Source organism: Falco biarmicus, chromosome 2, assembly GCF_023638135.1.
Source record: "Falco biarmicus isolate bFalBia1 chromosome 2, bFalBia1.pri, whole genome shotgun sequence".
In the NCBI taxonomy this organism is placed as follows: domain Eukaryota; kingdom Metazoa; phylum Chordata; class Aves; order Falconiformes; family Falconidae; genus Falco; species Falco biarmicus.
In genome coordinates, this window is record NC_079289.1 from 18579334 (window position 1) to 18592549 (window position 13216).

General features: G+C 37.2%; 1 protein-coding gene across 1 annotated transcript in view; it reads left to right on the top strand.

Annotated features, from left to right (window-relative positions):
• DDX10 (DEAD-box helicase 10) overlaps positions 1–13216 on the top strand; it is a 192203-nt gene that overhangs the window by 25742 nt on the left and 153245 nt on the right. The window contains exon 10 of the mRNA XM_056328581.1: positions 6841–6942. Coding sequence (XP_056184556.1) covers positions 6841–6942 — 102 coding nt within the window. The remainder of the gene's footprint in view (positions 1–6840; positions 6943–13216) is intronic.

The window sequence follows — 13216 nt, forward strand, 5'->3', positions numbered from 1 at the left end:
GATGTAAAATTACTCTAAATGTAGTTAGAACAAACTCAACTCTAGCTGCGTGGAAAGGTGGAATTTATTAATAACCATGATATGTTTTCACCTGTTGCCTTTGTGATAATTGTACTATTCTTTCCTTTAACAGTGTTGGCTAGGGATATACGCAGCCTTTGACTGGGTCTGATCAAGGATACATTAAGATACGTTAAGATTAGCAAAAACTGAGTGTCTGTTTGGCCTGCGTGAAAAGCATTTTTTCTCATCCTGTCCTCGCTGAATCGTCGCCATGTTATTAGTTTCTTCATGCTTGATACCAGCTGTGAGCTCAGGATGATACTCGGCCAAAGTTTAATATAGATTCTGTCATGATGAATAAACCATCCTCTTGATTTTAGTGTTTTAGTTTGTTTATTTTTGGTACAAAATGGAACTATTTGGCAACTCTTTGTTTTTCATTGCTAAGGAAATGGTGTTCCTGACATTTTAAACCATTTTTCTACTTCTAATTAGTCAGTATCACATTGTCCTAAATAATTTATCCCAGTTCCTTCTTGTCCAGCCCTTGATGCTTGCCCTTGATTGCAGACATCCTTTTTCTCATCTGCAGTCAGTGTGAATATATCATGCCTACCCTTTGCTTTATAATGCTAATGATGATTTGTCACAGCTTGCTTGTAAGTCAAGATTGAGTTGCAGAGAATTTACTTGCCTTTTGATAAGAATTGAAGCCAATAGATGCTAGAAAAAAAGGCAGATATGAACTAGAAGTACATGAATTTTATTTTTTTTCCTCCAAAGGCTTTCTGTAGGTAAGATGCAATTTTCCATAGAATTGGAATGAATTGTCTGGTATCCTAAGAGACTTTTAAAACCACAGCGTAAAGATGAGTCCGTGCTCTGGTTTCTTGATAGCTTGAGGAGATGACAGGATAAGTAATATCACCAATTACTACACAGTCCAAGAAAGTTTGATTATGTTGAGGTTGTTAATTTACTTGTCTTCAGCATAGCAGAGGTGCTTTTAGGCCAGCTGTTTGGTTTTGGTGATGATGGAAAACTTGAAGGCTGCAGTCAGCAAGAATGGGGAGAACTTCTAATGTCTTCTCACCTGCAGAAGAAGTCATCCTTCTGCTAAAGAGTTTCAGCAGCTGAGGTTGACTCTGCTGCCTTAGTGTATATAAAGGTTTAAAGGTTTTATCTGTCTACTGAAAATAATTAGGGAAGTGTTCTTTTGTTGGCTGTAGTGGAGAACTTTACTCCCCTAGGATACTAAGAGATGTTCTTTTCTCCTGTTTTAGGCATTGTAATGGAAACACATTTTGAGGAGAACATCTAAGTGTTCTTTTCTTTTTTGTTCATGCTAGTTTTTACTAGCTTGTGCTTTCATAAGTATGCAATATAGAAGCTTTTAGTATAAAAGAAAATTTTTGAGAACTTAATTTTCCACTTCAGCCTATCTTTTTGAGGTTATCTTTCGGACCATAATTTTATTATTAGAATATTACCAAGTTGTTCTTTTTTGAGAAATAAGATAATATTTTACCCAAGTAAAACTCCTTTTTTATAGGCTTGCATTTTGCTTTCTTTAGCTAAACACCCACTGGGGACTCTGAACAGATACAAACCTTCCCAGATGGTACTTAAGATTGTTTGATTTTTGGCTTTCTCGATTCTGTAATGATTTCATTTTTGTGTTTAGCTCTGAAGAACAGCATTAATATTAAACAGTCTGTTTTAATTAATTATATCACACAATATAAAAATGGGCAAAACCTATTCCTCCTTAACTTCAAGTACATTTAAAATACTGGCATTTAAGAGTGAATATTTCCACAATAGCTAAAGAAAAAAAATTGCATCAGTAGTTACCAGATGTCTTTCTGTCCTTTTGAATTTCTGAAGACATCAGCTCTGAGAAATATTTGCAATGTTGCTTTTTTTTTTTTTTTTTTTTCCTTAGTTGTTGCCAAAAGGTGAGAAAGTGTAGGTGTTTGGAAACATCCGTCTTTTCTTTGTCTATTCTCATGTGATTGTTTCATTACTTAGCTATTTTCTCTATATAAAGGCTTTGCAAGACTTAGTGTAAACCTTGTGTCCATAGATGCCGGATTTAATGCTTGTTTTCTTCTCGAGGATCTATGGAATGTGCCTTTAGAATTAAAATCTCCTGAATTCGTACTTTCTGAAAAGATAACTGACCTAACATATAACATGTTTAGCACTAGGAGCACCTTTCAGGGGTCAGATTGAAGGTTTATCTGGTCCTGCATCCTGGTTTGAGAGTGATCTTCTGGATGCTGAGCAAAATCTATAAAAGCAGAACTAATGTAGAATGATACTTCCTGTACTGTATCATTCCAGTTTGGGTTTGTGGCTTGCAGGGTGGCTATCGGCACTCTCTGACCCTTGATGGGTATTTCTTCCATGATTTGTATGGCACTGTCCTTACATAGCGTGTTGCACGCTGAATAAAATAAATAAAGCAACAATTCAAGAATGCCAAGTCAGGCACTCCAGCATAAATGCCAGAAACAACAGAACTACACAAATTGCTTCATGCCTTTGACTAAATTTAAGGAATCTACAGAAATCCTAGAATCATAGAATGATTTAAGTTGGAAGGGAACTTCAATATCATCTAGTCCCAACCCCCTGCCACGGGCAGGGACACCTCCCACCAGACCAGGCTGCTCACAGCCCCATCCAGCCTGGCCTTGAGCACTGCCAGGGATGGGGCAGCCACAGCTGCTCTGGGCAACCTGTGCCAGGGCCTCACCGCCCTCACAGGAAATAATTTATTCCTTGTATTTAATCTAAATCTACCCTGTCTCAGTTTAAAGCCATTCCCCCTTGTCCTATCACTGCATGTCCTTGTAAAAAGTCCCCCTCCAGCTTTCCTGTAGGCCCCTTTAGGCACTGGCAGGCTGCTCTAAGGTCTCCCTGGAGCCTTCTTTGTTCCAGGCTGAACCACCCCAACTCTCTCAGCCTGTCTTCACAGGAGAGGTGCTCCAGCCCTCTGAGCATCTTTGTGGCCTTCCTCTGGAGCCACTCCAACAGGTCCATGTCCTTCTTGTGCTGGGGTCCCCAGAGCTGAACATGGTATTCCAGGTGGGGTCTCAGGAGAGCAGAGTAGAGGGGGAGAATCACATTCTGTTCATGCTTCTTTTGATGCAGCCCAGGATACAGTTGGCTTCCTGGACTGCAGGAGTACATTGCTGGGTCACATTGAGATTCTTGTCCACCAGTGCTCCCAAATCTTTTTCCTTAGGGCTGCGCTCAATGCATTCTCTGCCCAGACTGTATTTGTGCTTGGGATTGCCCTGACCCACATGCAGGACCTTTAACCTGGTCTTTTTGAACTTAATGAGGTTCACACAGGCCCATCTCTCAAGCCTGTCAGGGTCCCTCTGGATGGCATCCCTTCGCCCCAGTGTGTTGACCCCACCACAGAGCTTGGTGTCATCAGCAAACTTGCTGAGGGTGTACTCTATCCCAAGTGTCTGTGTCACCGACAAAGATGTTCAACAGTGCTGGTCCTGGTATGGACCCCCGAGGAATGCTACTCGTCACTGGTCTGCACCTGGACATTGAGCCATTGACCACTGCTCTTTGAGTGTGGCCATACAGCCAATTCCTTACCCACCAAGTGGTCCATCCATCAAATCATGATTCGTAGGTGTTTATATAGTGTGATCAAGACTTTTTTGCCTTACTGACAAATGAGGGAGTTCTTGCTAAGAGACTAAACAGACATTCTTCCCAGATATTGAATCATTCACATAGCTCTTCTCAGAATCCTTTCCTTTCATAGCATCTGTTTTGAGGAGAAGAGCAGAACAGTGTGTAATTCTGTACTCTAAATCGGTGAGAGACTGGTATTGGCAGTGATATGATGTCTGTTTTCCTGTCTGATACAAGCCTTGGGTAGAAAAGAGAATATTTTCATCCTTCTTTCCAACAGTGCTCTGAGAGCTTAGGTTCTTTTGATGAATAATTAGCTGCCTTGGAACTGTGATCATCAGTTTTTGCCATAAAATGCAAAGTCCTCTAAGGTTTAGTGGCTTTCCAGGATTTCATTGCTTGTTCAAGCAGTGGCGGTGTCTGACATGCACCCACTTTCTGGAGATATTATCTGGAATTTGGCTGGGTTAAAATACATAGAGCTTTCTTAGAAGGTGCACTTGGTCTATGTACGAAGTAATTCCCAACCCTAATTATTATATAAAGGGTGCGAATATTCATGAGGTGTTTGGTTAGCAGTGGGTTAGGTCCTCCCATGCTGCTGGTAAAGATGATAAATTGCCTTAAACCAAGCATATGGGTTGCTTTAGAACTTTGTTTTAGAAAGGTTATACAAGCTCATGTTTCTGCATTAAGAATGTTTTAGGTCTACTGATTAAATGGATTAAAATCAAGTTAGTATAGTTTTTGTACAGTATGTCTTCCTCACCCACAAGCTTAAAGCAGTATTTTTTAGGACAAAGTCCAAATGTCTTACCATTTCTTTTGGTACTTTTACCAAACTATATATAACCAGTAAATTTACAGTGCTGGTATGTGGCAAAGACTGTCCTCTTACATCAATTTGACTTCCATGTAAAATTTCAAAACCTAGAATGTAAGAGTTAAAATCTCATGATAAAAAACATTTATTGAACGTTTTAAAATTACCTGTAAAAGTCAGTCCCCAAACCCATCATGTATAGCATTGGGGAAAAAAAAAACAACCCCAAACCAAAAAACCTACATCTGAGAGTGTTTTGTTGTGCTCTTTCAGATTCACCAAATGAAAGCAGAGAGCTGTAATAAAAGCTGTCAGAATGTTTTAACTGCAGATTTTGTTGCTACTTGCATTGCTTACTATGCTGTGACAGATAGTGTTTGTAGTTTTCAAACAGTTCTGCAGTACTGTTTTTGGCAAGTGATGACTGTTTATACTTGGAGAAATGTGGGCTCCCTGTAGTCTATCTGAAATGATTTTTATCCGTTAATGGTATGATTCTTATTTGGTGTGCCTGAGAACATCAGTCTGCGCTCTCTGGCCTCCAACTTAAAAGCTCTTTTCTTAAGGCAAGGAGCGTTGACTGAATACTTCCTTAAACAGCACTTGTCTCCCCTTTTCTGTGCAGGAGGACTGAACTGGCATTTTCTTCTGTCATTGATGAGCTTTTATTGGAAAGATGTGTGACTTACTCTGGCATTGTCTGTAGTCTCTGACCCAAGGACAAACTAATAACATCTCTCAGCCTTCTGCTGACAGTTTATACCTTTTGTAGAATATCCTTTCGTTGATGGTTCTCTTGATGGAGATGAGTGAATGCAGTTAAAGACCCAACTGGAGAACGTGTGCTGGAGTAACAGAAGCTGAAGATTTGTGGAATTGCAGCAGACTGACTGAAATAAAGACAGAGGAAACAGTTAACGTTCCTTATAGAAAACAGAAAGGACAAACCAGATATGCTTAAGATAGAGAAACATTTTACTAGTGTAAGACAGATGAGAGTGGAGTAGAAACAAAGCCAAAGGCCTGTTAATGTAGTAAATAATTTGATATAAAACGGCACTTTAAAGATAACACAGTGAGTATTTTCTGTTTCAGATAAATGGAATACTGGTAGTCATAGCAGTTTATGTATAGGCTTATAATCTGCTGCTGACTAGGGGCCTTCCTGTGAGTAGCTCTTGTCAGTTTAGAGCTGCTCTACATAGTAACTTACTACTCTCTTATTTTGCTTTGTCCCATGCATTGCTCTGATCAGTTAGTTGTCATTTGGATTCTGTCCAATTTTGGCATATTTCTGAAATCTAGTTGGATTGCTGTTTTTTATATAATGGAAGACTCATTGCAATATTTTCCTATCAATCTGTACTCTTAAGAACTATTTGTGAATGTAAATGAAGAAACAAGATATGTGTTAGGATAGATAAGAACTTAGATAATGTGCTAACTCCTTACTACTTCTTCAGTAGGACTTAAACCCATTGTTTTGTTTGTTTACTAGTGCTCTTGGGTGTTTCTTTCTCCATGAACATCGTCAAGTTACTACATTCACCAAAAGTAGGAACTTTTTCTTACACAACATAGAAAGTCAACAGAAGGTGCTTTAAGAATAAAATAGAAGAATTTTTATGTCTGTGCCAACCACCTATCTTGAGAAATTACTAACTCAGCTATATTTGATACAGCTGTTAAGTGTGCTGAAGAGTGAACACTAGGTATGTTCTTAGGGGATCAGTCTGAGGTAGTTTTTCTTCTGCACCTAAAAACTGCTTCTATAAATGGAAGAACTCCCTGATTTTATGCTTTTCTTTCAGATGTCTCTGTCACCTGTTAGAAGAATAGCCTTTATTGGATGTGCCAGTAGCTGTTGTTGTTGTTAGGGATCAAAGCACTTACCCTTTTCTAGCCTTTGCCTTCTTTCACTTGCAGGATATGCAAAGGAGAATCAGTTGTAACCAAGTGTTAAGACTTGCCTATTGGTAAAGGATGAATTCAAGCACCTAGACCTTCTAATATTGTAAGGTTTGATCAAGTGCCACTTGATTATCACTAATGTTTCTAATCCAGGGAAGAAAAGATCCGCTGATCTCAATCCATGTCTTAGCTCTTGACGTTTAGGGCTCTAGATACAGTTTTGAAATCAGCTCAGGTGGAAATATTAGCAAGTCACTTAACTGGTTTGCCTCTTCTTTTCCCTTTGTAAAGTGAGGATTTTTGTCTGCTCTTTGGGCTGCTTACAAGGAAGCAAATGTAAATTCTTGTCAATTATTGAAAACATCAACAAAATCTGTGTTTTTTGCGTGTTTGCTTGAGGTCTCTCTTTTGGTTTGTTTTGTTTTTTCCCCAAACAGATACAAAGAAGGTGGTGAAGCTTTGTTAGTATTGCTTCCCTCAGAAGAAAAAGGCATGGTGGAACAGCTGGCACAAAGGAAAGTACCAGTCAGTGAAATCAAGTAAGTGACTAATGGCCTGTCCATTTTTCAGCCTTCTTTCGACAGAAATAATGTGTGATGAGCTATGACAGTCCATTAAAGTGCTTGAATTGCCTAGAGCTGACAAACAAGGGAGATCATTTTGTTTCGATAGTGTTGTAGAAGGTAAAGACCTTGAGAGGTTACCTATTGCATCCCCTTTTCCAAAGGTAGGATCAGCTGAACAAATCATTCCTATCAGATACTTGTCCAACTTGCCAATTAATATCTTTACAATTTCCAAAATGATCTTGTCTATACTCAGCAGTTCCTATCATTAACGTTTTTTCTTCAAATACCTGATAAGCCTTCTAAGTAGTTTTAAGTGAGAGATTTCTGTTGTTCTGTGCCAAGAATGTATGGAAAATTATGTATGCTCTTACTCTTTGCAACTACTTTTTATGTAATTGAACATTATCATGCTATCTCTTTTATCTTCTTTTCTTCTGCAGATTAAACAACTACAGTTTCTTTAATCTGTCCTTGTAATTTTTTTTTATACCTGTCATTCTTGTTTCTCTTACCTGTCTTTTCTTTAGTTCTAGACTGTATTTCTCTAATTTTGTTGAATCAACTGAAGAACAGGAAATAAAAGATGTGACTAAATGGTCATTTTACATACTAGGAAGAGTGTAATGGTGAAAATCCATACAGATCTATGCTATCTGCACAAAAGAGAACTGACTTTCTGAGAAAGTTGCAGAAGCAGATAATGATACCATGTAAAAATAAAAAAAACCACTTATCTTTCCAATTTCTATTAAATGCAGAGTAATGGACATGTAGGAAAGACAAAAACACTAACTGAAAAAATAATAAAAAACCCCTGCCACTAAAAAGATTCGGTGGTAACTCCTTAATTAGCAGCTATAGGTAGGAAGGAGCTAATTGTGCTTTAAGCCTGTCAGCCAAATACTAGATCAGAAGAGGAAGTAGAATGTGAAGGAAATATGGAAGAAGAATTGAAAGCAAGCCAGAAAATGTGCTATGAGCCTGACTCCATTTTGAATACTTACTTAGTTCAGGTTACACCATGCCAAAAATCATAGAGTGGACCTAGAAGAAATCAGAGAAGGATAACAAGGTACAAAATTAAGTTTCTGTACCAGTGGGTATGAGCAAGGCTAGAACTGTTTTACTTTGAAAAGCTGTAGTTTCAAAGGGAGGACATGAATATGTGAGCAAAGAAGATAATTAACTGTATGCAGAAAGTGTTTGTGGAGCAACTGTTTTTGAGAAGAAATCAAAATAGGGTGAAACATTAAGTGGCTATTATTACCTCGTCGCTTAAACCTTCAGGTCTGCTCAAAATTAACTGGTTGTCATTTCTGTAGAGAATAGGAATACGCATGTAGCACTTTCCAGTCTTAAGGTTTAATTTTATTTTTTTAAAGTATTTTTGATGTATAGGACGTGCCATTTTGAAGGCACTTGTAAGCTGCACTTGTGAATGCTGTTTCTATATAAAAAACTGAGTACACAGCAGCCAGTGAAGTAAATACACTTTTTCTGGTCAAACATGTGTATTGATTCTGTGTAGCATGTGCATTAACTTCAAACATAAGACGACCTTTGCTAAACCAGTGAAAATAAGGACTAGAATGGAGTCAAACGCTACTAAAAGTCTAATTGTGCTTGAAGCTTTCTTTTGACATGGCTGTTAAAAAATAAAAAAAGAAAAAAAAACAAAGAAAAAAACCCCTAACACACAGCAACAACAGAAGAACGAAATAAAACCACTCAACTGAGTATGGATAATGTCAGTAAAGAAACTGAGTTAGTCTAATACTTTCTTTTTAAGAATCGTAGTGCTTTAAAAGGATCTGTTGTATAACTACCACAGCCTAAGCAAATTGTCTCATTTTCGAAACTATCTTTTTCATAGCTATTCAGCTAATTTATCTTATTTTGATATTCACTAAATGTCTGATCTCATGCACATTATAAATATTTCACCTTTCTTTGACAGCTAAGCTTTTAACTTTTTGAGCAATGCATTTAATTATTTGAACAGCTTATGATAGAAAATAGTAAAAAGGCTCTTTAGCCTATATTTAGCCTTGTAAATACAAATTGGTATTTTTGTACCAGAATAACAATTAAATTTTAATAAGGCAAATATATAATATCCCCCCTACCCCCCCCCAATGCATTTTCTATATATAAATCCAAGTTAGATATGTCTCTGGAGAGACATCCATGCCTGCATATTTTTGACATTCATGCTAATCTGATGTTGCATCAATTGAAAACTCTGCTTTTGCTTATTAATTTTTTTTTAAAACTTCATCCTAAAAAATCATTCTTTTTCCAAGACACTAGGGCATATGTATAATTAATGCATTTAAGTAACATTCTTAACTGGAATCATTATAAGCACAGTCAGGGCTTTTGATTGATAATGCATTTTAACAGCCTGCCCCAAAATCCAGTTTTGCAATCTACAAAACCTGCCTTATTAGTATTTGTAACATAATGAAGGGGAATAGTTTTACTTAGAATTGTCTGTCTAGTGTGGTTAAGGCTTAAATGGTTTAGCCTTGTGCTTGTAAGAGGCTACAAGAAATTTTTTTTTAAGGACTTTAGTTAATTGCTTGTAGGTTGCAAACTAGTTTCATCCCACACGTTTTTAAGTACAAATTTTCCTACGTTGTTTACTTCTAGCCAGTTTCCCAATTAATGTAACCCTGGTGTGTTTTGTCAGTTGATAAATTGTTGAAGAAGTTGCATCAACCCATGGATCATGGCCCAGGTCTTCTGCTGAAGAATTCTGGTGGTGTTTGTGCATACTCACTCAATTACAGATTTTCAAGAACTGAGAGTTAGGAAGTAATGACCATTGCTCACTGCCAATAGAGTTTAGCTCTTTGAACTTCTGAAATTAATTCTGAAAGTTTTTTGTTTCTAAAACATCACTGTCAAAGTGTTTGTTTTGCTGATCTTGTTAACCTGTTGTTTTGCGTAGGGACCACAAGAACCCGTTTTCTGTTACAAAACAAAAAATTCCTTGTTTTGTATTTTCTGACTTGCAAACAGCTCTCAACATTTCTTTATTTCATTTAGCCAGAGCTTTTAAAATAATTCCACAACTTGAAAGGAGAGGGGGGAAGCACTTTTTTTGTTTCTTGAATACCTATTCAAAATGCTAGGGTTGGGCTGTTTTCTTAATTTCTAATTTTAAATCTAAACTCCTGGTAGATGCTGTTGGTATAGCATTCCTTTCTAATAAGCACAAGCTGCCAATTTACAGGTAGTGCTTTTAAAAATACTCTATTTTTTGTCATTTAAACAGAGCAAGAGAAAATGCTAATTATGTAATAATAAAGACCATATTTTTGAGCATTCAAATATGGCAAAAAGATATTCTGAAGTATTAAGTATTATGTACACATTTATAAGGAGTTTATGATTTCAAGTTTAAGATGCGCATTATAAACTGAAATTATTTTTGATAATACATTGAGACTACTTCATCGCATCCAATTTTGTTGGGTAACAAGATAAGAGCTGCTTCCTAAGGGGGTATCATAACAAATTTTGTGTCTAAAAATTTTTAACAAAGGAAGTGCAAAGATGTAGATACCCATAATGTAATACTATGACAAAAATGTGGTTCTTGAAGAAAACAACAATAACGACAAAACACCTTCTTTTTTTCTGACAGTGGAGAATACTTGGATATGTATTCCACATGACAGTAATAGTAATATTGAGGAATTGTTTGACTGTTAAAAATTTGCTGCCTCCCAGTTACCATGATTACTGTAGGACAATCCATTGATGTCACTAACCAGTGTGATTATGCACCTGTATGTGACCTGCTGGTGTGAGGCTGGCAACTCTGAGCAGCCCTCCACAGATCCCAGCTCTTTGTCCTCTCTCCAGTGATCCAGGTTGCCCAGTGTCATCATAGGGAGCCACGTTCCAGGCCAAAAGCACAGAGCAAAGCTTGCTGCTGGGTGGAATATGGAAACTGTTTTGGTACAGCATGGCGATACGGCCTTTTTGGTGTTTGTTGAGCTTTTTTTGTTTAAGTTTTGCTTTGGAGGGCGTGGGGAAGAGAGAGTATCTAGTTAAAGCAGTGCTTGTATGCTGGTGTTAAAAATGGGGGAAGTGAGAGGGAAGCAAGAGTGCATATTGACTAGGAGATAGAGTGCTGTCTGATCGGTTCGTAAGACCAAGCAAGCTGAGTTCATATTTACATCATGACACAATCAAGTGTGGCCGTTAACGCAACTGCTAGGCAAAACAACAGTTCCAAAAGTTTATACTACTCTTTAAAGGGAAGGCTTGTGCCCACAGAGTAAGAAAAGAAAAACAGCATAGTTAAAATGACAATGTCATAAAATCCCCTTCTAGTCTTTGCATAGTTGGTTCTTGCTCACTGGTTCTTAGCTGTTTAGTCAAACTTATAAATTATGATAATTCATTTAAGTGTTTAGATTTTAGGTTTGTCTCTCCGAATAGTCACGTGTATATAATTATTATTAAAAATGTATTTGTTCAGAAGGAAATAACATGGAAACTCATTAACAATAACCAGCTTTCTTATTTTTGGAGTCCCGGCATGAGGCGGCATCTCGCCAGTGAGTGGCTGTCATGGTACAGTATTGGAGGGGAGAGAATCCAGTATAATGAACCTTTTTTTTTTTTTTTCCCCTTTAATATTCAGTGTTGCAAACTTAATCGTTAACAATTGCATAACCTCAAAGTGTGCTTAGGGCACCATATTCTTGGTTGACATTGCTTAAATTTGTACCACATTATCTTGCCATGCTTTTAACTGTAAAGTATCTTGTATTTTCTGTCTTTCAAACACTTTTCTTGCAAATTTCTAAATTACTAAAATTTATGTGCAATCAACAAAACCGTCTAAGATTATTTTCCATTATGCTTGGAGCCCCAATGACATATTGTCTCCTGTAAATAATGAATCTTATTCCTACAATAATCAAGTCATAGAAAATAAAGACTAAGAGTGGGCCCAGGTGAGAATTGGAACTCAGTATGCATTTTGAGTTTGACAGTGACAACAGTGAGTAGTTGACAGTCCCAGCTACCCTTTGAGTACAGCTCCAAGGACAATTTTGCTTTTATTTAAAGATTTCATGGAGACCATGTTTTCCTAGCCTGTGAGAATGTGCAATGGCCAGATGCTTTGCTGACACCGAATATGACACCTGCTATTTCTTTCCTGTTCTTAAAGCCTGCTATGCTGCTATGGAGGATAACCAAGCTGATTAGTCATGTTTTGCTTCTGACTAAACTATGTTGGCCATTGTGTGTTTTCTTATTTTCTTTACACACTTACAAGTTGTTTTTTGGTGTCAAGAAAAAAAGTTACATTATTAACTTCTTTTTTTGTCTCTTTTGAAGATGAGCACTATGTTTACCTGCCCTGTCTCATAGATTTTTATCTTTCTCTGATGAGTTATCAAGAATAGATACAACTATGTCTCATTGTGCTTTGACTTTTTCTGTAGTTGCTATGCAGCAAATTTCTTTTGACCTAGCTGATTTATCAAGGTACCTGTTGTCCTGCAATTCTGATGTGAGCTTGGACTGTGATGTGGCTGCTATTAGCTGTTTGATTGCAGCTACCACATTGAGTGAAGACAAGGGGGAAAAAGACACTGGCTAATTTAAGTGTCTTGAGGTCATCTCTTAGTAGCTTTCCCATAACTTAACAGCAATCTAACACTTCTGTGGGCTGTCTCACTACTGGTGTTCATGCTTTTTTATTATTTGTTTGCTTTTATTTTGTTATTCATGCTATCCCTTCTTTACTCTTTTTATCTCATTGTGTGCTTGCAATTCTTATTTTATCTCAGTGTGTTTGTATTGTTTTTATACTTGTCCTCAGTTCTACTTCAAGCTTTTTTTTTCAGGTCATTGTAAACATGTTGACTTCATCTATCCAGTTTTTTTACTCTTCCTCCTGTCTTTCCTCTGTAGTGAGGTAGCATGCTTTGTGTTTGTACTTTCTACAATTTTGTATTAAGCTAGCCATTGCTTTTATTTTGCTATTCTACCATTTTTCCTTTATTAGGATCATAAATATTATTATTGTTACCTTCTCAATCTTGCTTTATAGAATAAAATCTAGAAGAGCCTTCTGTTTATTTACTTTTTCTGTCTTTGGTGTCTTGTGTGCATTCCATCCTGCATTGCATTTCAAAGACTTGTTGGTCAGTTTGGCCCCCACATGAATTTTTCATTCCTCTTCTTTTATTTCTTATGTCTTTACACTTTCAGA